The following is a 20833-nucleotide window of genomic DNA, read 5'->3' as shown; positions in this document are numbered from 1 at the left end:
CTCCTTGTTCTCTCCTTGTTCTCTTCTTGTTCTCTTCTTGTTCTCTTCTTGTTCTTTTCTTGTTCTCTCCTTGTTCTCTCCTTGTTCTCTCCTTGTTCTCTTCTTGTTCTCTTCTTGTTCTCTTCTTGTTCTTTTCTTGTTCTCTCCTTGTTCTCTCCTTGTTCTCTCCTTGTTCTGTTCTCTTCTTGTTCTCTTCTTGTTCTCTTCTTGTTCTCTTCTTGTTCTCTTCTTGTTCTCTTCTTGTTCTCTTCTTGTTCTCTTCTTGTTCTCTTCTTGTTCTCTTCTTGTTCTCTTCTTGTTCTCTTCTTGTTCTTCTTGTTCCCTTTTCCACCTGCTACACCCCATCTAGAAGCGCTGTTCTTCCAGTGCAGCCCCCTGCCAGACAGTTAGCAATGAGCAGGTTCGCTAGCCATGCGAGCATGCCTATATTGTTGGCTGTTCGCCGTGCAGAGGCGACGAGGCGGTGGAGATGCAGCGGCAGCAGCATCGCCCGGGGCCACCAGGTTTCCCGCCATGCTCGCTTGACCATCCTCTTCTGCGGTCGAGACTTTCCTCTCTCGCTGCATGCCACGCGTTCGAGGAGGCCGACGTGGAACCTGCTGGCGTCGGATCGAGCTGGGCTCGAGGAGGAGATGGCGTCACACGCGGTGGATGTGGTGGTTCCTCTCATGACGAGGATCGACGCGAGCCTGGTGGCGACAGCCAGCAGGTCTGGCGTGAAGCTGATCCATCAGTTCGGAGCAGGTCTCGAGGGGGTGGACAAGGACGCAGCCGAGCGGCATGGCGTCGCTGTGAGGAACATCCCCGCGGGCGAGTCAGCCAACGCCATTTCTTCGGCAGAGCATGCGATCTATCTGCTCATGTCGATCATGAGGAACCCGAGGGCCATGCGAGCATCGCTCGAGGAGAGGCTGCTGGGCCTTCCGGCGGGGACAACCATTCACTCCAAGAGAGCGCTGGTGGTCGGCTTCGGAGGGCTCGGCCAGGAGATCACAAGGCGACTGACGTGCCTGGGAGCCGATGTCGTCGCGTTTCGGTGCGGCGACTGGCCGGCAGGGGATCGGGCGATGGTGTCAGGAGCCGGCAGCTTCACCGTTTCGGGGCAAGCGGGACTGGTGGAGATGGCGAGGGATCGCGACATTTTGATTGTCTGCTGCCCGCTCTCTGCCAACACACTCAACCTCGTCGACCGCTCCGTGCTGCTCGCCCTCAACCCTGGTGCTTTCGTCGTAAACGTGGCAAGGGGAGGCATCGTGAACCGCAAAGAGCTCTTAGAGCTTGTGAGAGCGAAGAGACTAGGAGGCATCGGGCTGGACGTGTTTTGGAAAGGTTGTAGAGCATGGCAGTGATATCACAAGATCTTTGCTGACTGAAACATGCAGAGCCTTTCATAGACGACGAGGGGGATCAGAGTGGACTGAAGGAGTTGGAGCAACTTCGCCAGGAAGGATTTAACGTCGAGCTCACGCCGCATGTGGCTGGAGTAACGACTGAGTCCTTGCAAGCCATGAGCTCCTTCTTCGTCAAGAGTATCGAGCAGTTCTTCGCTGCCGACTCCTCTTAGGACAAGCGAGTCACTCGCCTCACCCTCATCCTCCGACCGGCGGCTTCATCAAGTTCTGGCTCAGAATGTCCCAGATGGCGTACCCAGCGAAGGCACAGACTGCTCCTGTTGCCATGCCGAGCCCCAGCAGCACAGCAAGGAGCATCGCGTCGTTCTGTGCCCAGTGTTCCGACGGTCCTGTCGGCTTCCCCTCGGCCTTGTCGGAAAGAGAGACGACGAGGACCCACATGACACTCGCGAAGATGGCGCCGCCAGCTAAGCCATACCGGGCATACTGAAGAGGCTTGACGAGCTTCTCCGAGAAATTGAAGGCCGCCGGGTTGACTCCTCCTCCAACGTCATCCGAGAAGATTCCGGACACATGTACAAACAAACAGACAGCAATGACTGCAGCTGGAACAATCCACCTCCTCTGAAATATCTTTCCAACCGCCCGAAGGGTGAGTGGGTTGGGTAAATCCAGTTGTTCTGTGGAGACGTCAGAACTTGAACTAAACAATGAAGTCTGTAGAAGCCACAAGCATCACACAATCATGAACGGAAGACAGTTCAATTGGCGAGGGTAAAGTCTTGCACGGCAAAGGGAGAGAAAGAGAAGGAGAGCAGGAAAGACAGCAAGAGAAGGAGATCAAGAAGATTAGGAAGAGAAGGAGATCAAGAAGATTAGGAAGGTCAGGAGGAGGAGGAGGAGGAGGAGGAAGATCAAGAATGTCAGCAAGAGAAGGAAGATGAAGAAGGTCAGCAAGGCCAGGAGGAGGAAGAGTTCAGGAGCTCATGTCACCTTCTGCTGGTCGCTCTTCCGCCTGCTCCCTCCTCCTCCTCACTGCCATGACGCTCGAGCTATTTCTCCCGAATTGTGCAATTCTACAATTTTAAAATATGATTATAGATCCCATGGAACAATACTACAAGGATATAACATAAATTTAGTATCAGTACCACAGCGATATACGTTTGTACCTCGTATTGGTAAATAGCTTTTAGTCACAAATGTTTAAAACCTAATAAAGACAGTCGAGATAAAATAGGAGCAGGAGGGAGAAGAGAAGAAGCGAAGAGAAGAGAAGAGAAGAGAAGAGAAGAAGCTTCGAGCGAGGAGGAGCAGCAGCACTCTGTGGTTCAAATACTGGCTCTCGGAGAACAACATCACGTAGGGTATACGAATGTCAGACAACTTTGGTTGCAAACACCATAATTCGTGTTCAAGAGGGATGTATCTTCAAGTTTTCATGGTACTTCCTCTCCAGCCATCATTTCTCTTTGCGTTTTGAGCAGGAAGGACAAGGGCGAAGCCTTACATGTTCTTGGGCTCCATCTGCTGACACTTGTTTGCGTTGCCTGACTGAACGATGGAGCTTGTGACCGGCTTGGCTCAGCTCCATGCCACGGACGTGATCGCATTCATCCGCAAGGACGGGAAGATCCGCTGCTCAGACTTCAACCTGCTGCCAAACAAGTCCATCTCTTCCACCGCCTGGGTGTCGATCCACGTGAACAAGTGCGACACAGAGCTCAAGATGCTCAACAACCAGCAGCAGGGTTGCTTTCAGTTTCCCGGTGGCGACCTCCGTCCCCGCAGCGAGGTCTTGTCGACCATCCCGCTGACCAAGGGCAAGAACCTCATTGAGTTTCACCTCCTGGAAGTGACTTCCGACCCCGTCGTGTGTTCGGCGAGCTTGTGGCTGCTGGACGAGACCGACCGTCTGGTGGTTGTGGACATTGACGGGACCATCACACGGTCAGACGTGCGGGGGTTGGTGGCCTCGCAGATCCAGGGAACGGCCTCGTTCCTCTCCAACGCCTTCACCTCCTCCAACCCCTGGGCCCCTGACCTCAGCTCTGCCTTCACCGCAGACTACACGCATGAGGGTGTGCGAGAGTTCCTGACGGCCGTAGGTGAGGCGGGCTACGTCCTCCTCTTCCTCACTGCCCGCCCCATCACCCTCGCCGACCGCACCCGCGAGTTTCTGGCGACTGCTGGACGTGTAGGCGACTCGACGCTGCCGGAGGGGCCGCTGATCACGCAAGCGTGCGGGACTATGAAGGCGCTGCAGGCGAAGCATGAGGTCTTCAAGGTCGGAGTGCTGCAGCAGATAAGAGAGCTCTTCGACGAGGCCCGCAAGGGCTCGAGACTCGGCACTGAAACCAGCGTGTTCGTCGCTGGCTTCGGCAACCACGAGACTGACGCAATTGCTTACAAGGCCGTGGGGATCCCGGCAGACAGAATTTTCATGCTGGACAAGAGCTCCAAACTCCGGGTACATGGCACCAGGTTGGAGTTCCAGTCCTACACGGGCCTCCTGCCCGACATCGACGAGCTCTTCCCTCGGCTCCCCAGCTCAGGGGGAACGAACAAACTGCATGGAGCTGCTGGTTTTGCTCCCGCCTACGACACGAGTTTACACCAACGATCGCATTTCTCCATTTTCGAGGATAGAGAACCTGCGTCACAAGATCCAAGAAGCATGCTCAACCTCAAGCTCAATGTGCATCAAAGGAAAGAAGGAGCGAGTCTCGTGGGCGTCTCGAAGACCTGGGCGGGTTCAAGCAGCACAAGCTCTACGAGTCCTCAGAGAGGGCAAGAACAGCGAAGATCAGCAGAGGAGACAACCGGGTGGAGCACGCGGAGTATCATGAGGGACTTGATGGTAGGAGGACTGAGCGACCTCAGTTGCTCTCGTGCTAGAGCAGCAGGCGACGGGCGAAGCATGGTTCCACAGGGGAACCGTGACAGCGGGACTAAGCCGCTGCCCCTTGCCGTGCCCGCGAGTCCGAGCAGGTCAGCAGGTCGTGGGGGGATGGCCGGGAAGGAGGATGGAGGGCGAGGGTCCAATGGCTCTTATGTGCACTTGTGACCAGCCTGAAAAGCGCCGGCCTATCCCCAGGGAGACTTTCTGAGTTTTCATATAAACGGGTTAGCTAAACAACACGAGGGGCGATTAACGAGTTTCTCCCTTTAAATGTACTTCCAAAGCGAGTTTCCGCTACTCCCCGTCGCTCTGCTGTGCCTGTCGGTCGCTATGCCGTTGAGGGCCCACCCCATGGCGTTCTCGAAGGCTCGTCCCACCTCTTTCCCGTCCTTCATCGCACTCCTCGCTGACCTCTGCGCCACCGCCCACCCGCTTGGCTCGACCCCCCCAGCTGGACCTCCAGCACTCTTGACTTTCAGTGAACCGTCGTCATTGAGCCTGGGACCCGTAGATACCCGCAGGTGGGCAGAGGTGGGGTCCATCCTCCTCTCTGCCTCTGAGATAGGCACACGGTGATGCTTCCACAGCTCGCTCAAGAAACTTTGCTGCTTGTGTACTAGCCCGATGCCTGGGATGTAGTTGCCGGGCCTGTGCTTCGGCACGCTCGGCATTTTCAATTCCTTGCCCTGGGGAAAGACGAGGTGCATCTTCTGCTCGATCTCATGGGCCGCCCTCATCGCTTCTTGCACCTCATTGTCCTTGACTTTCCGCTTCTCGGGCACATCAGAAAACACAGAGTCCGCCGTTAAAAGCTCGTCATTGATGTTGCGGTCCGCTGAAGTTTCTGCATCTTTGAACGAAGACAAGACATTCTCGTTCTGCTTGATCGCTTGCTTCAGCATTTTATCGTACTCCTTCGGATCAGCCGCGCTTGTCACAGAAAGAAGAGTAGCGATGTCCGCGTTCAGCTCTCTATCCTGACGGCTGTTCAGATCCTTCGTGTCCAGAACGTTTCTCAGAAGGCCCTTGAGCTTTCGTCGCATGGCAAGGAGCTTTGCGTGCGACACAGCTGATTTCTCCTGCCACTTGGAGTAGCTCGAGCTCGACACATCTGCCAACGAAGGAGCCTTGGGGTCGAGCCGCTTCAAGTAGTCCACACTTCCCTGCAAGGCAGTCTCCGCGAGCTTCAGTGCTCGCTTCCTCGTCATGGTGTTGTCGATGGAAGCAAGCTTGTCTCTTTGCGACTTGGGGATATCATGAGAAGCGGCTGCTTCTTCTCTCTTGCCCTTGAGCCCAAGGCTGCTCGCACTCTTTATCTTGCTCGAAGACTTCAGCGATTGTTTAGTAGCGAGAGGTCCGAACAAGGAGCTCGACTCCAGCAGACGTTGAACGTCACTCATCTCCGTCTTCATCAGCTGCCCCTCCACATGCGACTTGTCATGCGAATCCAGGAGAATATCGGTTTCGACCATCGCCTGGTCTACCAGCTTTTCCAACTTCATGGCGAGCTGCTTGCCTGCATTATCCCCATCCAGGCTGCGACGCGTCAGCGACAGGAGCACCGTCTCCATTGCGTCAAGATCCTTTCGCAAGTTTGATCTTGCAGAGATCACCGCTGGCTCATGCTCGGTCTTGGCATCAGCTCTGGAAGCAAGAATGTACCTCGCGTCGGAGATGAGCTTCGCAGCCGTCTTGATTCTTCGTTGAACATCGCCGAGCGAGGACGGCGACATAGCTTCCTGCTTGTGCCCAGCAGATTTGAGATCCTTCAGCTTGTCTTGTAGTGAAGGATCGATCAGCGAGTTCTCGGCCTCATTGTCTTTGTTTGGAGCTACTCGAATCCCCCGAAGGTGATGCTGCAACGCCTTAATTTTCGCAATAAGCAGGTCATGTTGTTCGACCAGCTTGTCATGCCTGATCTGCTCGTTGGAGAGCTGCTTGAGGTTTGCTTTCTTGGCCTTCTTCGTGTCCAAGAACGTCTGCATGGCCTCAAGGTTGTGAAGTTTGATCAAATCATCTTGCAGCGAGCGAGACAGCTCTCCATCAGCTCTGGTGAGGTCAGAGTTACTTCTGCTCTCTTGCTGCTTCTCAATCTGCTCATCCTCCATCAGGAGCTTCTTCTTGTGCTCTAGGGTGTGGAGTAGAGCCAGCTGTTCGTCTCTCTCATGCTCAGCCCGAGTCTTGAGCTCCTTCCTCAGTTCTCTTGCCTTGATCTGAAGGTTTCGCAGCACCGGATCATTCGAGAGTTTCAATGGGCCCGACATCTTTGGTGTTTGAATCATGACGGCCTGAGCAACAAAGTTAGAGGCAAGCGCGGGTTGTTCACATGAGGAAAGTTGAGGAGAAGAAATCAAGAGACGAGCTCCATGAAACTCACGCGATGGGTATGACGAACAGCCGAGAGCATGAGACAGATGGCGGCGACTCCTCCCAAGATGAAGAGGCCGAGGAGGAATCCTCTCTTGCCTTTCCCTCCGCCACCTCCGCCACCTCCTCCCCCGCTGAACGCCGTCGCCATGCCCGCGTCCCTTGGCGCAAGTTTAGTTCAAAGATGGTCAACTACCCCTTCGATGAATGATGACCCTACCAAATACTGGTTAAAACTAGGGGTACATAGTGGTATCGGGTGACCCCTACCTATGAATGATGTTATTTGTAACTAAACAGGAGAAGGAGGGGTCTGTGAAGTGGTATGGTTGGGGTGGGTTATTCGGTATGAATGAAATAAATGAATGAAAGCATGGATCATCGCTGTAACCAGGGAGGAGGAGGAGGAGGAGGAGGAGAAGGAGGAGGAGGAGGAGGGAGCGAGGGAGAGGAAAACCGTCAATAGGTGGAAGAGGAAGTTAGCAGAGGCTTGTCGACATGGATGCGATGCTATTCTTGTTCGTGCTCCGTCCTCCTCGAGTAGTCGAAGGTTTAGGTTGGCCAAGGAGGCCAAGGAGGCTGTGGGAGCGAGCAAATCGAAAATAATCGTAGGAGATGGCGACATTGGTTGCGCTACATCGGTACGAGCTAATGGCGTTCACTTTCCTCAACGATTCCTGGAGCAAGACTTTGTGGAGACGGTCAAAGCTGCTAGGGATGCTCTGGGCGAGGGTGGCATAGTGGGTGTCTCAGCACATGACGTGAAGTCTGTTAGACAGGCAGCTGGAGCAGGAGTAGACTACGTTCTACTTGGCACCATCTTTCGGACAGATTCTCATCCGGAAAAGGTGGAGGTGGAGGGCTTGAAGCTTATCCAAGAGGCTCGCGAGTCTTTTCCCCGCCTCAACCTGATTGGTATAGGAGGCATCAACGACAGGAACTGCGATCAAGTGATGAGATCGGGAGCCAACGGCGTTGCCGTCATCAGCTACATCTTTGACGCTGCAGATGCCGCCTCGGCTGTCAGGGACATGAAAGCACGAATGTTGGAGGGAGAGATAGAGAGAGAGAAGAGGTCTTCAAGGTAGTTTAAGATGTTTCACATGTCATCGTATTATCCGCGTCTGCTGCGCATGGTCTCTCTATCAACATTCTGAGCTCCTGCTATTCTTGATATGGGCGAGCATTTGGCCGAGCAGCTTCCAGCTCAGCTTCCTTCGCCACCTTAGCTTTGATCTTCTCCCAGTCGATCACGACACCCTCCTTGTACTGGAGAAACCTCGAGTCCTTCTCTTCTCTTCCCATCCCCTTCAAGTATCGCTCGCGCATTGCCAAGACGGTGTCGACGTGAGTCTTGTGGTTGACGGCAAGTTCCAGCGCTCGCTCCCAGCGGAAGAGCCTCATGTTGAGATTGATCGCCCGATACGTGAGACCAGCCTGAATCAGTATCGCCTCTGCTTCATCCGGCCGACGTCTCCACAGAGCCAGCTCTGCATTTCGGCCTTCAACGGTTGGGATGTCTTTGATTGCGAGCACAAACTCGAGTTTTGCGACCTCGTCGATGGCTGCGAAGGCTACCTCGGCTGTGCTGAGTTCCTTGTCCGCCAGCGCCATCACAGCAAGACATGCCCACAGAGTGCTGTCCTTCACATACCGGCAGAAGTGGATCGCATGTTCCCACATGTTCCTCTGCACAATGCCGTATAAGGTGATGGGATACGGTGAGACGCTCGTGCTCAGCTGCGTCCCGTCGCTTCTTCGAACCACGACCTGTGTTCCGTGAAACTGCTGGATCTGTGGATCTTTGCCGTACTCAGGATCATTCTGAATATTCTTGGTCTTTGAGATCAGGTCTCTATCGATGAATACGGCATTTGGATAGTACCACACTACAAGCTTCGAATCCATGATACCAGCAAGCATGTCGGTTTCTGAGCTCCACATTACAGAATCGCACATGGTACCAAGCTTGAAAGGCACGACGTCCTTTGTGCCCGCTGCAGTTGAACCGACAGGAATGATATACAGATCTCGATTTCGGTCTTGGAAGACGCACTTGCGCTGAGCCGAGGTCCCCCAGCGGTTCATCTGCACACAGGTAACGTCCAGGACGTGCTGCAGAGGTTTTCCGGCCTCTTTCCCAGTCGCAAGGTCGAAGAAGCGGATGAGTTTGGTGTCACTGTGGTCGATGATGGCGATGATGTCCGAGCTCATGCTCACTGTCTGGGAGTTGAACACCTCCGACCTCATACCCTGAAACTTGGGCGCGCTCACCATCCTCCCCTCGTAGTTGAAAACCTGAATGCCATTGACGTCCACCATCGCCATGTGCTTCTCTCCGAGCTGAATGTAGTTCACGGTCTCTTTCAGATCGAAGATGTGAGGCGTGTTCAGGTTTTGAAGCAGGTAAATGTAACATTGTAGCGTCGTGGTAACTACCAGGTAACCGAAGCCTACAGCCATTCCGATGACGCGGTCACGAAAGTCAAGATCTTCTTCCATCTCACTCAGAATGTCATGCACTAACACCTTGTGCGTTCCCTTGAGCGTCACTTCAATGTTCACCCATTCAACCTTTCTGTCCAGAACCTGCCCAAAGATGATGTTTCCATTGGCTCCCACTCCTGCTAGTTGCGCGCCATCCGATGTCCATGCGACGGACATAATGCTTCCAGTATCAGTTCGCTCTCTGGAATGTGACCAACCCGTCTTGTCACAGAGACGGACGCAGTTATACAGCCCAACGGCAAACAGCTCTCCGTTGGGGGACCATGAGACTGAAGTGATGGCGAACTCCATCGGCTTGCTAGCAAACAAAAGACGACCAAAGTTGTCCCAAACTTTGTATTTCCTGTCTTCGCCTCCAGAAACTAAGAATCCATTGACAGAGTTCCAGTCGACCTTGAGGACTGTTTGATCGTGCGCCTTCCACGTCACTTGCTTGGCTTGTGGCTGGAGCGGCTTGATGATAAGATCTTTTGAGGAAGAGAAGCAGATGGAGTTGGAGTCGGGAGACCAGGACAAAGAGTACACTGAGACATCAGTTTGAGCTAGAGTCGATCTCAGCATGCCGGAGCGTGACCAGATCTTCACAATCCCATCCTCTCCTCCAGTGGCTATCGCCGTGCCTTCATGATTCCACCGAATGCAGATCACCGCTCCTTTGTGGGCATCGATCTTCTTTTCGATTCTACCATTCCTCAGGACAAGAAGGTAGGTACCATCCGAGCATGAGATTGCAACCGTGTCGCTCTGCTGCTTCTTGTTGCCAGACGGAAACCAGTGCATGTCCGTTGGATAGGCGTCGAGCTGCGCGACGACTCCAGGTTCGTCTCCTTCAGCATTGAGCTTGTGAACAGCTTTATCATCACAACAAACGAAAAGCTCGCTTCCTACCCACCCACATCCTGTTCCTGCTTCCCCCATCCTCCTCCCTCCCTCCGTCACCGCAAGCCTCATGGCGCCCCTCCTCCAGGACCCCTGGGAGTCCACCCCTCTTCTATTCACCCCTACCCCCAGTAAGAACATATAGTTTATCAATAATGTCAAATGGCACTTGTTTTCTCTATTGTATCATTAGTAAATATTCGTACATCCGGTGACTTCTCAATGATCACCCCGTTCTTCATGGACCCCACCTACCAAATTGACCAATGGAATTCAAAGTAGTTCTACCATATTTTTTAGGTATTTTATTTCTCTACTGCTTTAAAATAACTTATTGAAACACTGGTACCTTTCAATAAATTTTAATAAATGGTTCCGTTACCGTTATTTACGGTTATCAATCGGAGCGGTTGCACCCTGTGGGCCCGCGGCCCGCCGGCGTCACGCCCGGCCGCGGCCGGACCCCTCGGATCAGAAGTCGCGCTGCGTCAGGCTCTGCACGAGGAAGCGCCCGAGGTCCGGCAGGTTGCCGAAGTGGTAAGACTCCCGTTCGCCGGGTGCCGCTGTGCAGGACGCCGGCTGGCCCCCGCGGGCAGCCGCCGCGCCGCAGTAGTACGACGGTCAGGGACAGCGGGCCGGCCGGTGATGCGACAGCCCAGCACTGACTCAGGCCATCAGGCGCCCGTCGATCAGGACCTGCGCCTCCTCCGAGGCTCCCCGCCCCTCAAAACCCATCGCTGCAGCGCTGGTCTTTTTTTTTCTACTTTTATTGGGGTTCACATGGGGTCCGTATATACACTCCCTGCTGACTACCCCCTGTTTTCACCAATCAAAGGGGGGTAGAGAGACTGGGCGAAAGCGGGGTGGGGTGATTTGAATTCCCCTGGCGTGGAACCCTTACCCCGCCTTGGTTTTAGAGGTACTGCAATTTTAGTTTTACCCATCACATACATGGTAGTATAGATTGTACTGTATGAAAACATATTGGTACAAAAGAGAGGTTGCATGGTACAGAAGTTCCCCCCCCAACCACCCTACCCCCTCCTTATCTCCTCACAGAGGATATTTGAATCCACAGAGGAATCGCGGCGGCCCCTCCACGCACGCGCTGATATGAATACTTGTACACAAAATTTGAAAGTTTAGAGCAAGAAATGAGTTATTGTGACATATTATCGAATACCAGACAACAGACTCAAACTGGAGATCATCAAGCATCGATACCACCCGTGCAATTGTTTCCTCAAGCAACACGAAACAGTGATGAGAGCAATGGCTCGGGAAGGACTTTCTCTCGCATTCGCATCTATGATGATGCCTTGCGTGTTCTTGAGTCGATTGCTTTGAGTGAAGGTTTTGTTCGCGAAAGTGGGCCAAACAAAGGACAAGGTGATGTTTGCAAGTATTTGAATTCGTTTGGACATAAATTCAAGAAGAAACCTGGTCGTGATCATGTCAGGTCATTTCGTGAAATTTGGAATGAATTTTGTGCAAGCGAGAGGGAAAACTGCAATCCACAAGCATTACCAAATAATCCATCCACTTTCCGTGGGATCAAACAGGCGGACATTCAGAAGAAGGTGTTGGATAGGATTCTCGCTGAGCTTGAACCTATCGCGGAAGCATTTTTCTCAGGCATTGGCCGATGTTTCGGAATAGTAAGACAATGCCGTGCCGTGAAATTCGAATATTTGCTGTACTTCTTTCCTGAGGAGAAAAGGCAAGATGCATGCGGAAGAGAAGACAGTCAAGATGCTTCAGAAGAGGCTGTATGTGATCAAAATTCAAATCTGGACGATGATTTCGTGGGGTCGGAAATGCCAATTGATGATAGCGATGATTCAGAATTATCCGATGGAGATTTTGATCATGATTTCGATGAATCAATGATGCCAGGCAATTTCGATGTGGAGTTTCCGACAGTCGCAGATGGTGACAGCGTTTGTGAGCATGCGGCGAGCTCGAGTCATCATGCTGGCGACGGCGCTTGTGAGCATGCGGCGATATCGAGTCATCATGATGGCGACGGCGTTTGTGAGCATGCGGCGAGCTCGAGTCATCATGATGGCGACGGCGTTTGTGAGCATGCGGCGAGCTCGAGTCATCATGATGGCGACGGCGCTTGTGAGCATGCGGCGAGCTCGAGTCATCATGATGGCGACGGCGCTTGTGAGCATGCGACGAGCTCGGGCCACCGTGGCGACAGCATCTGTTCAGAACATTTCCATCAGAGCCTGCCAGTCTCTCATGATCACAACATTGACATTGCTCCTCGACGGGGTCGAAAACCAAGGTCGGCACGTCCAGAGAGTCAGTTGCGACAATATATCATAGGGACAATGAAGCATCCGCGAATCAAAGAATTTCTCAGTCATGCATTGGAGAGTGATGTTCATTTGCGCAATCAATTGAGATACATCACTAAACCATTCTTGCCCAACGTGTTGGAGGGCGCAACTGGATTATCCAGAGCCAGAATTTCAACACGAACCTGGAAGAAGATATGGACAATCTGCAAACGTAGTAGAGGAATGGCTCCACCAGTATCAAAACTTTGCCGTCAAAGGGTGTTGATGTCTAAAGGATTACGCTCCGACTTGGAGGTTTTTTGTACTGTTGATGGAGCGCATGGAGCAAGCCTTGTGAGGTCAGTTGAAAAAATAATCGACATGCTGGGCTTACATGGAGAAGAGCGATTGATAGTGACTATCAATAGTGATTGTACAAAGCTTACAAAGAGTTCAAGCAGTGACAAAAAGCACACCGAGATAACTTTGAGTATTCTGCCCTATCACACACAGAATAATTCAGTGGAATGGCAACAGAGACATGAGACACGAATGCGTAACTCCCTCAGCCTGGTTACTCTCATGATTATTCCAGACAAAGACAACAGCACGAATCTGCAAAACAATTTTTGGCAGTATTACATGAGAGAGATACAATTCCTGTTGAATCAAGGAATTCATATTCACAATGGAAAGGCTCTTCGGGGCAGTCAACTGACTGATCAAGGCAAGACTCCATCTAGTCGAATTGATATCGAATTTCTTTTTCGAGCTGATCTTGCTGGGCACTGGGCATATTTGCGTGAAGGAGGGAGAAGCGATCAGACCGGACGATTCTGCATTCATTGCAACGAACAGCTCCAAACTAAACAACAGGCAAAATTTTTTACATGTTACACAGTTGGTACTGAGCAGCAAATTACCTGGGCAGGTTTGTGCGATTTGTTTCAATTGTACCCCAGGGATATGCAACAGCTAAACTCTTTAGTTAACGCTCCGAATAGCAGGGGCTGCCCAGAATTGTTCGATACAACCAACATGCAGGACTTTGCAATTATGCGTTCAGAAGCTAATCAGAATGCGATACGGTTTTGTCAGGCAAATCCTCAAAGTCCAATTCCAGCAGGTACGAAAATTGCTTGCCAGCGTTACATTCCAATCAATCGGGAATACGACCAGCTACGGGAATTGAACATGTCTGCTTTGGAATTTGTTTATTGTTCTTTGCATCTGAAACTCAGAATTTCAAATACGATCATCAAGTTCATTCATTCACTAGCTGACAACAAGGCCAAGCTGACAAGGGTCAACCAACTTTTCTTGGTGAAGAATGTTCACATTCACTTGAGTGAAAACAGACTGCAGGAATTCAGCAGGCAGTTGAATGGTAAACAGTGTGATGAGTTACTTGATGTGTTACCTGACATCATTCAACTGCTGGTGCCTGATAGAGACAAACAGCTTCTTTGGCAGGAGGCCATTTTGGAATTGAAGAGTATTTTGTACATTCTGCAAACTCAGCATCATGCAAATATCAGTAAGGAAGACGTCAAAGCACTTCCTTTCAAGATTAGGGGGTTTGCTTTCAAGTTAGTCAGATTAATCGGACAAGCGAGACTTCTGCAGTCCTTCTATCTGCACAGCATGATGTCAGGGCATGTGGGCGATCAGTTTGTACATTTCTACGAGAAATATGGCATTCAGCTGGGACTATTGAACATGTCGTGCATCGAGCACCGACATCAACTTCAGGGAAGAGATGCATATCGAGCTGCTGCCATGATCGGGAACAGCTACATTGGATCGGAGAAGAAGAAAGCTGCTGCAGCATCTAACGGGCAACTTGACCATGTGTGGGATATGCACTGTCCATGCGGTAGTCATGGACCTTCACGCAATGCAGACAAGAAGAAATTCAACAATTCGGTTCGAGCACACTTCACTTTATTGTGGCTGCTCCTTCAAAGTTATCCTTGTGTAAATTAATGTCTGAGTAAACTCGCGTTTAATCTGGATGCTTCCAAATCTCTGTGTGAAACATGCACAATCGTACCATTCTTTCGAACTTGAAAGAGATGCACGTGTATTGTGTCCTCTGATTTCGTTTCAAGGTGACTGTCAGTGGGCCCTCGAAATACAACGAACCTGATCCAGGTTCTAACATGTAGGGTTCATTTTTGAAAGGCACAGGAAATTCTCTGTTAATGACAGGGTTCTGTAAGAGTGATGTACTGATGGTCCAACTGCACTGACCTTTCCCATTCAACCCTGTACAACAGATGTTTTCGTTGCAGTCGTCCGGTTGCAGGTGTTTGAAAAGAAGCAGGAATGATGTGATTTCGTCTAGATCCACATCAAATTCGACACGTTTCATCCGGGGTTTCAAGAAGGGCTTCCCACGTTTGATAAACCAGTTAACCATAGTAGTCCGAATCTTCTGCAGATCGATGTTGAGACGGAAGAAATCAGTTTGTTTTCTGATGTTCAAAAAATAGTAGCGCAACATGTCCAATGACACATCCAGCTTCTTGAAATAAAGAACCTGACATTCTTCCTTTCGATTCTTGGGATTGGCATAGAAATATAAGTATCCAACACACAACATGCAAGGGAGACTGTCAGAGGTCTGCATATGTGACAATGTCCCCCTTCCAGAGAATTGCTCGAAGTTGATTTGAAAAACTCCACAGATATCGTCAACAGGAACTTCATCAGTATACACACTCTGAAAACACTGGAAGGGTAATAATGAGTTGATCATTCTGTTCGACGTTGAATTGAATTGTACATTCTGTCTAACCTCTTCCATTGTTTGTTTGGTATACAAGATGAACACACTGACAGATTTTTCTGAAACTTTTCGGATGATTCCAGTTCGAAATTTCCCATTGACATCCGTAAACCTCACACCAAGACATGGTACCAGATTGAATGTCATGTCTAAACCTTTAACGTGGTGTTGTAATTCATAGTGCACAGAATGATCGAAGGCATTTGCTGCAAGGAACAACGGTGTTGCAAGATTGCCTGGAATTCTTGGATGTATCTCCTGCAAATCATGAAGAGGATCAACTTGTTCCCTTTGCTCCAATCTCCTCCTTTTGGCAATGCCGAGCGATGAGGCAGCCCTTGACGACGGTGGCCGCCCTGATTGCGCCGCCATTTTGCCCGTCCAGGCAAGGAGGATTGCAACTAGAGTGGTACTGTGAAAGTGTATATGCCGGTACACTGTTAAAATAACTTTTAAAGAGGAGTGTAGAAATAAACTAAAACGTATGGGTACTATTAAGCGGGGTTTCTGGCTCGTTTCTCAAAATAGCACGCCTATTAAAAAAAAAGACTCTACCGAAAAATTTAAGTGCCAAATTAACGAAAGGCCTGAAAGTAAACGGCATGCTCCCCGCCCCTCAAAACCCATCGCTGCAGCGCTCCTCCGCCGTCCCGGGCCCTGGTGACCGGCGAGCCTCGGAGCCTGACAGTGAGTCACAGGCCCGGCTCCGCATGCCCAGGCTGAGTCGCTCCCGGCCTTCCACTGCCGCTGCTCCTCCTCCTCCTCCTCCTCCTTCTCCTCCTCCTCCTTCCCCCACGCCGCCCTCGTCGTACTTGAAGAAGCCGCCGCCAGTCTTGCCGCCGGGGAAGTAGTCGGAGTCCAGCGTAGCTCACCTCGCTCACCCCGGCGCGCGGCCGCCGGACGGTCTCAGCTCCCCCTCCCCCCCTCCTCCCCCTCCGTGCCCGTCTCCCGGCGCCTCCCGGCGGCGGAGTCCGCCCCCCCGGCCGGGCCCCCTCAGTCCCGCGCAGCCGCTCCTGCTGGAACTTGGAACTGCCGCTCCATCAGAGTCTCGGAGGCGGCCCAGCGGAACAGCTCGCTGCTCTCCGGCGAGGCCCTGCCAGGATAGTGGCAGACCGTCCAACTTCAAGGCGGTGACCGTCTCATGCGCCGGCAGTGGCCGCGCGCCGCCCGCGGCCCGGCCCCGGGCGTGTACTACACCGGGATGGCAGTGCCGGACAGTGGCACCGTCACCCGTGACCGTCGGACTGATGGATCGCATGCCAGCTTTGCCGCAGTGCCAGTCAGAAACTCTCCTGCCAGTAGTCTGAGGCTCAGCTCAGGGCGCCGGGCCGCCCGCCGGTACTACGGCGGCGTACCGTACCGTGGCGGCACCAGGGCCTGAGGGCACAATAAAATGATCCGATGGCACGGAAGCATGGGCCGCGTGGCAAGTTTCAGATGCATTTTTTTTCAATCATCAAGTGGCCCTGCATATTTGATGCAGCTCTGTGTTAGAGTAGATCTCCACTTTTCCATCCTTCTTTCTGAACCCGGATTGATCTCCAGCGATCAAGCGGATGGCACGCGCAACCTGTAAAATGACAGTCAAGTGTTAAACCGGAAGAAGCTGAAGGAGGAGAGAAGAGCGAAGCTTTACATGATCAACTTGAATCCTCTGTACGAGACCGAGAGTGCTCAGGCAGGGCAACACGGAACTGCCAGTAGGAACGCAAAACATTACCCACGTATCAAACAAGGTTGAAAGATAAGACCGATGAAAGAAGCCAGACGTCCTGTCCCCACCATAAAGAGCCGCTGGCCGATATATACAAAGACGATCAAAATTCAATGATCTACAAGACGCTTCAGATTGCAGGTTCCATTACAAAGTTCACGACTTCAATGATTCTTCTATCCTGCCCTTGGTCTTCAGATACATGATGCCTGCCGTGAATGCAGTCAATCAGCAGGTGAATCCTTTCTTCATTATCGCGTACTCGAGTTAGCGTTTGCCCCGGTTGAAGTCACAATGTGACAGTTTCTACACCCGAAACCCTTGACAGCCTTGGCAATCTGCCACAGGCTCGATGTGTAAGTCCTTGCGTTAAGTGTGCTGACATACAGCTAGCGTGTTGTCGTATTCCAGTCTTATTTGCCCTTCAAGTCCTGCCTTCCTCCTCTGCGTGCCGACATGGATGAAGATCGAATCGAACCCCTGCATCACTGAGATCAAACGAGAGAAAGGGAAGTTGTCCATCACCATCAGCTCGTTCACTCTGCTTCCGGCGAGATCCTCCATGGGAGCCTGCTCCACTATTAAACCCAGTGACAAGAATCTGAGATCGAGCCCCACCTGAAGCCCGGAGAACAAGTGTTGGTTTGGCCCATTGTAAGTTGGCAGGCGACTGTTGCCGTACGCAACTACCTTTGTGGCTATCGGGGTTGAACCTGCTTGGTCGTGAGTTGCTGTCTCATAGCATGGGCATGGTGCGCTATGCCTGCTAAGAGTTCTCTCACGAGTGCTGACCCTGTCTGTCCCGTTGCTCCCAGAACCAGCGCGGATCCTACCGCATCCCCCGCCCGATCCATGGTGGCAAAAAATCCACAAAAACAATTTATAAAGTTAAAGCAAAAAAGTTACGAGGGAGAGTACACCAGCTCAGTGAGCTTGGAATCCCACGGGCCCTGCTGTCGCAGGGGGATTCCGGGGTTCGAACCCGGGACCTCTCGCACCCTAAGCGAGAATCATACCGCTAGACCAAATCCCCGTGTGTTGTTCGACAATTCATTTACAGTAGAGGTCTTATGGAAGCCCTGAATTGCGTAGCGTAGGTACTAAAGTTTTACTTAAATCAGCTCTGAATTCAGACACTATTCAGGCTCTGAATAGTTTCCTATGTCACTATTCAGGGCCTGAATAGCGTTTGAATAGCTAAATCGCAACGGTTCGACATCTCGGTAAAAGCCGACGAGCGGCGCCCTGGCAGGGCGTTCCACACAGCGTACACATGGCGTGCGCAGCCTCGCCCGACTTCCTTCCCGTGAACCTCTGCCTCTCCATCTGACTGACAACATAACATCGACTATCATCCTGTCAGCATAGACTCATGGCAGCCTGCACACCTAGCTCACCCTCACTCTTTATTAGCTCTTGTTGCTCGCTGTTGAACATCTCTGAGACAGCAAGATTGTGTTGCTGAAAGCTTTCCTGTTGTGTGTTCAACGAGGACAATGATAACGAATCCAAATGTAATGTTCAACGGTACATATGATTAACATACAGCATCTTTTCATAGCAACATGCATATGTTCAAGAACAGGCAAAGGTAAACTTCGAAGGATATTCCAACGGGCTAACGTCACCGCTTCCTGTGCATGTGTCAAGCTATGCAGATTCCAGTGAGCTCATCTGTAGTCACCAAGGATTGTAGACATGAATCCTGAAGGGGACACAAATATCGTGAGCTTTCGCTTGAATTGAGGAAGTTCATGCAATAAATGATTTCATACTGTAAGCTTCATGTTGTTGATTTCCTGCATTGACAGCAACAGAGATATTGCATGAGCGGCTCATGCAATATCTCTGTTGCTGGAATCTCATATGACTGCAACGCAACCTTCGCATACGCATCAGATCTGCATTCTTTCTGCATAGCATGGCAACCGCACTGCGCGGCATGAATGCATCGATGGAACGAGTTGTTGACAGTTAAAAAAAAGCAATGGTTGTGGTACAAATTGATAACTGGAATCTTTAGCTAGGGTCATCTATGGATTTAACCTAGATCTTAACCCCTTTCTCCAGGTTAACTAAACTGGGCACACTACGCAACGCTATTCAGAAGGACATCCATAAGACCTCTAGTGATTATAAAGGATGCCTTCAAACTGACAAACAAGGATAGGTCACCCTCAGCTTTCATGGCTTTAGAACCTTGTTTGATCTCTGTGGTCCCAAAGTGGCCTTTTCCTGTCATGATCTGCCTTTTTGCTTCTCTTCATAGTCAGTTATTCTTCCTCTCTGAGCCTTCATGTACTCATAGCTTTTACCTCTCTTCTCTCTGTGCATTCTTTCCCTCTTCTGCCTCTTCACTCCGGCTTGATAAACCTCCCCGCCCGCCCCTCTTCCTACACACAGACACACAAAAACACACACAAACACTTCCGATTGACCCCTGCCTCGGACGCACGCTATTGCCTGTCCACCACCTTCCTGTGACTCTTTTGTCTCACTCAATAAGCGTCTGAGGCTATTCGTTTGCTCCTTCAACGACACCTCTCTGTAGCTCTTAATCTACCTATCCTGGTTGTTCAGGCTCATTTTCTTTTGCTCGTCCTGAGGCATGTCATCAACCACTTTTGACTGACTACTACAATTCCTTCTCTTCAAGGACTTGTATGTCTTGCTTTTCAAACTGGAACAAGTTCATTGATGCTGAAGTAGAATAGCTCTCAATGCTCGTTTGAAACCAAAAAGTGGAACAGCCCCCCCTCCCCCCCCCCCTCACTTCCCCTGTCCCCCCCCCCCTCCCGTTTTTTTCTCCATACACCAAGGCACTGGCAGTGCAGTCATTTGACTTTTTATTGAGGAGTGCTGTTAGTGTTGAGCAAATTTCATTGTTAAACTCCTTGTAGCTTTTCATGTATAGAAACTTTCACAAAGCCTGCTTTTCGATTCATGATCACATTCATCTGTGAAGTAAGAACTCTGCAATGGCAAGAGGCTGCGCGAGAGCAGCATTCAGAATGTGCACATTCTCGATGTTCCATTCAACTCCAGGAACAGGGAAATTTTAAACCTTCGATTGCAGAGAAGCGATGGATGTGGTGGACATGAGGAAGCCATGGCTTCAGCAAAGGACCAGCAGATCCGAGCCTGATACTGGAGACTTACTTGACATACCAGCAGCTGTGGCCCTTGCCAATTATGTTCCACCGGAAGGCTACGACTGTGATCCGGTGAGACAACATGATTGTTTTGATGCTCACATTGAGGAGCACATCTCAGGAGTCTGAAGCTTCTGATCACTCGACAGCCAACCACGAGCCTCAAGATGGCTCCCCAAAAGAATCAGACTTCAATCCCGATGCAGCCTTCGATCATCCAACAGGGAACGATCAGAAGCCGTCTGTTACGAAACGAAGCGCATCTCCCATTGATAGCTGGTCAGGACGGAAAAAACAATCATAACCATAGAAGTCTTCATTATAAATGGTGCGCATGTTTTGTACAAATTCGGAAAGAAATTTCACGAGAGAAGTATAGATGCAATGTTCAGCCGACTCAGGACAAGATTGAAAGTTGCTCTTCTCTACAATGAAATATGTACATCTGTTGCTTACAATTGAACCTGAGAGAATTTTAAGTACATAAAAAAATTGTGAAGGAACAACCAAACGAAAGATGTGCTTCCAGAGTTTATTAAGATTACATTTACTCGTAGAGAGACTTGGTGTAGGTGGCGGTGGCAGCTACGTAGGCATCACGGGCAGCCTTGTAGGGGCCAGTGGCGAGCTTGAGCTCGTTGGCGGCCTTGAGGTAGGCGTCGCGGGTGGCGCGGTAGGTGGTGGCGTAATCCTCGAGGTCGAAGAGAAGGGAGAACATCTCAGTGTGAGCTCTGCCTCCCGCTCCTCCTCCTTTATCCCCTCCCGCTCCCTCCTGCTCTATTTCCGGCCTTGCCTACCCCCACCCGGCAGACTCCCCCGCTCCTCCTGTCATGCCACCGGGTGATAGACACACCCTACCCCAGCTTCCCCTCACTTCTCC

At 51.2% G+C, this 20833-nt stretch overlaps 8 protein-coding genes and 1 non-coding gene across 9 annotated transcripts; 4 read left to right on the top strand and 5 right to left on the bottom strand.

The window, feature by feature from the left end:
- Positions 1–518: 518 nt before the first annotated feature.
- GUITHDRAFT_46401 (hypothetical protein) lies at positions 519–1325 on the top strand (the record flags this gene model as incomplete). The annotated part of the gene is made up of 1 exon (XM_005828882.1): positions 519–1325. A coding segment is annotated over one exon (807 nt), but the record flags the coding sequence as incomplete, so codon positions are not given.
- On the bottom strand, positions 1321–2401 carry GUITHDRAFT_153709 (hypothetical protein). Its single transcript, XM_005828881.1, has 2 exons — positions 2346–2401; positions 1321–2032 (listed from the first exon to the last, which is right to left on the bottom strand). The coding sequence occupies exons 1-2, from the start codon at positions 2392–2394 to the stop codon at positions 1590–1592; spliced, it is 492 nt and encodes a 163-aa protein (XP_005828938.1). The 5' UTR covers positions 2395–2401; the 3' UTR covers positions 1321–1589.
- A 680-nt stretch (positions 2402–3081) lies between these two features.
- Positions 3082–3900, top strand: GUITHDRAFT_74438 (hypothetical protein; the record flags this gene model as incomplete). Its single annotated transcript, XM_005828880.1, has 2 exons — positions 3082–3317; positions 3402–3900. Coding segments are annotated over 2 exons (735 nt in total), but the record flags the coding sequence as incomplete, so codon positions are not given.
- Positions 3901–4548: 648 nt separating this feature from the next.
- On the bottom strand, positions 4549–6772 carry GUITHDRAFT_141685 (hypothetical protein; the record flags this gene model as incomplete). The annotated part of the gene is made up of 3 exons (XM_005828879.1): positions 4549–4572; positions 4632–6542; positions 6632–6772. The coding sequence occupies 3 exons, from the start codon at positions 6770–6772 to the stop codon at positions 4549–4551; spliced, it is 2076 nt and encodes a 691-aa protein (XP_005828936.1).
- A 500-nt stretch (positions 6773–7272) lies between these two features.
- GUITHDRAFT_112087 (hypothetical protein) lies at positions 7273–7709 on the top strand (the record flags this gene model as incomplete). The annotated part of the gene is made up of 2 exons (XM_005828878.1): positions 7273–7353; positions 7401–7709. 2 exons carry the CDS (start codon positions 7273–7275, stop codon positions 7707–7709), a joined length of 390 nt encoding a protein of 129 aa, XP_005828935.1.
- On the bottom strand, positions 7695–10051 carry GUITHDRAFT_95876 (hypothetical protein). The gene has a single exon (XM_005828877.1). It carries the CDS (start codon positions 10045–10047, stop codon positions 7786–7788), a length of 2262 nt encoding a protein of 753 aa, XP_005828934.1. The 5' UTR covers positions 10048–10051; the 3' UTR covers positions 7695–7785.
- A 1862-nt stretch (positions 10052–11913) lies between these two features.
- On the top strand, positions 11914–12342 carry GUITHDRAFT_141683 (hypothetical protein; the record flags this gene model as incomplete). The annotated part of the gene is made up of 1 exon (XM_005828876.1): positions 11914–12342. The coding sequence occupies one exon, from the start codon at positions 11914–11916 to the stop codon at positions 12340–12342; it is 429 nt and encodes a 142-aa protein (XP_005828933.1).
- A 4615-nt stretch (positions 12343–16957) lies between these two features.
- Positions 16958–17329, bottom strand: GUITHDRAFT_112085 (hypothetical protein; the record flags this gene model as incomplete). Its single annotated transcript, XM_005828875.1, has 4 exons — positions 16958–17010; positions 17064–17139; positions 17189–17281; positions 17327–17329. 4 exons carry the CDS (start codon positions 17327–17329, stop codon positions 16958–16960), a joined length of 225 nt encoding a protein of 74 aa, XP_005828932.1.
- A 433-nt stretch (positions 17330–17762) lies between these two features.
- GUITHDRAFT_t69 lies at positions 17763–17834 on the bottom strand. Its single transcript has one exon. It is a non-coding gene; the product is annotated as a tRNA-Pro (tRNA).
- Between the last annotated feature and the right edge of the window lie 2999 nt (positions 17835–20833).

This window comes from Guillardia theta, assembly GCF_000315625.1.
Source record: "Guillardia theta CCMP2712 unplaced genomic scaffold GUITHscaffold_56, whole genome shotgun sequence".
NCBI classification, from domain to species: Eukaryota; class Cryptophyceae; order Pyrenomonadales; family Geminigeraceae; genus Guillardia; species Guillardia theta.
The sequence above is the reverse complement of the archived record's forward strand: the minus strand, read 5'-3'. Positions and strand labels throughout refer to the sequence as shown.

Coding starts and splice junctions, on each gene's coding strand:
- GUITHDRAFT_153709 (XM_005828881.1), bottom strand. CDS start 2,394: ATGGCAGTGAGGAGGAGGAGGGAGCAGGCGGAAGAGCGACCAGCAGAA. Junction 2,033..2,345: donor GGAAGAGCGACCAGCAGAAG/GTGACATGAGCT, acceptor ACGTCTCCACAG/AACAACTGGATTTACCCAAC.
- GUITHDRAFT_95876 (XM_005828877.1), bottom strand. CDS start 10,047: ATGGGGGAAGCAGGAACAGGATGTGGGTGGGTAGGAAGCGAGCTTTTC.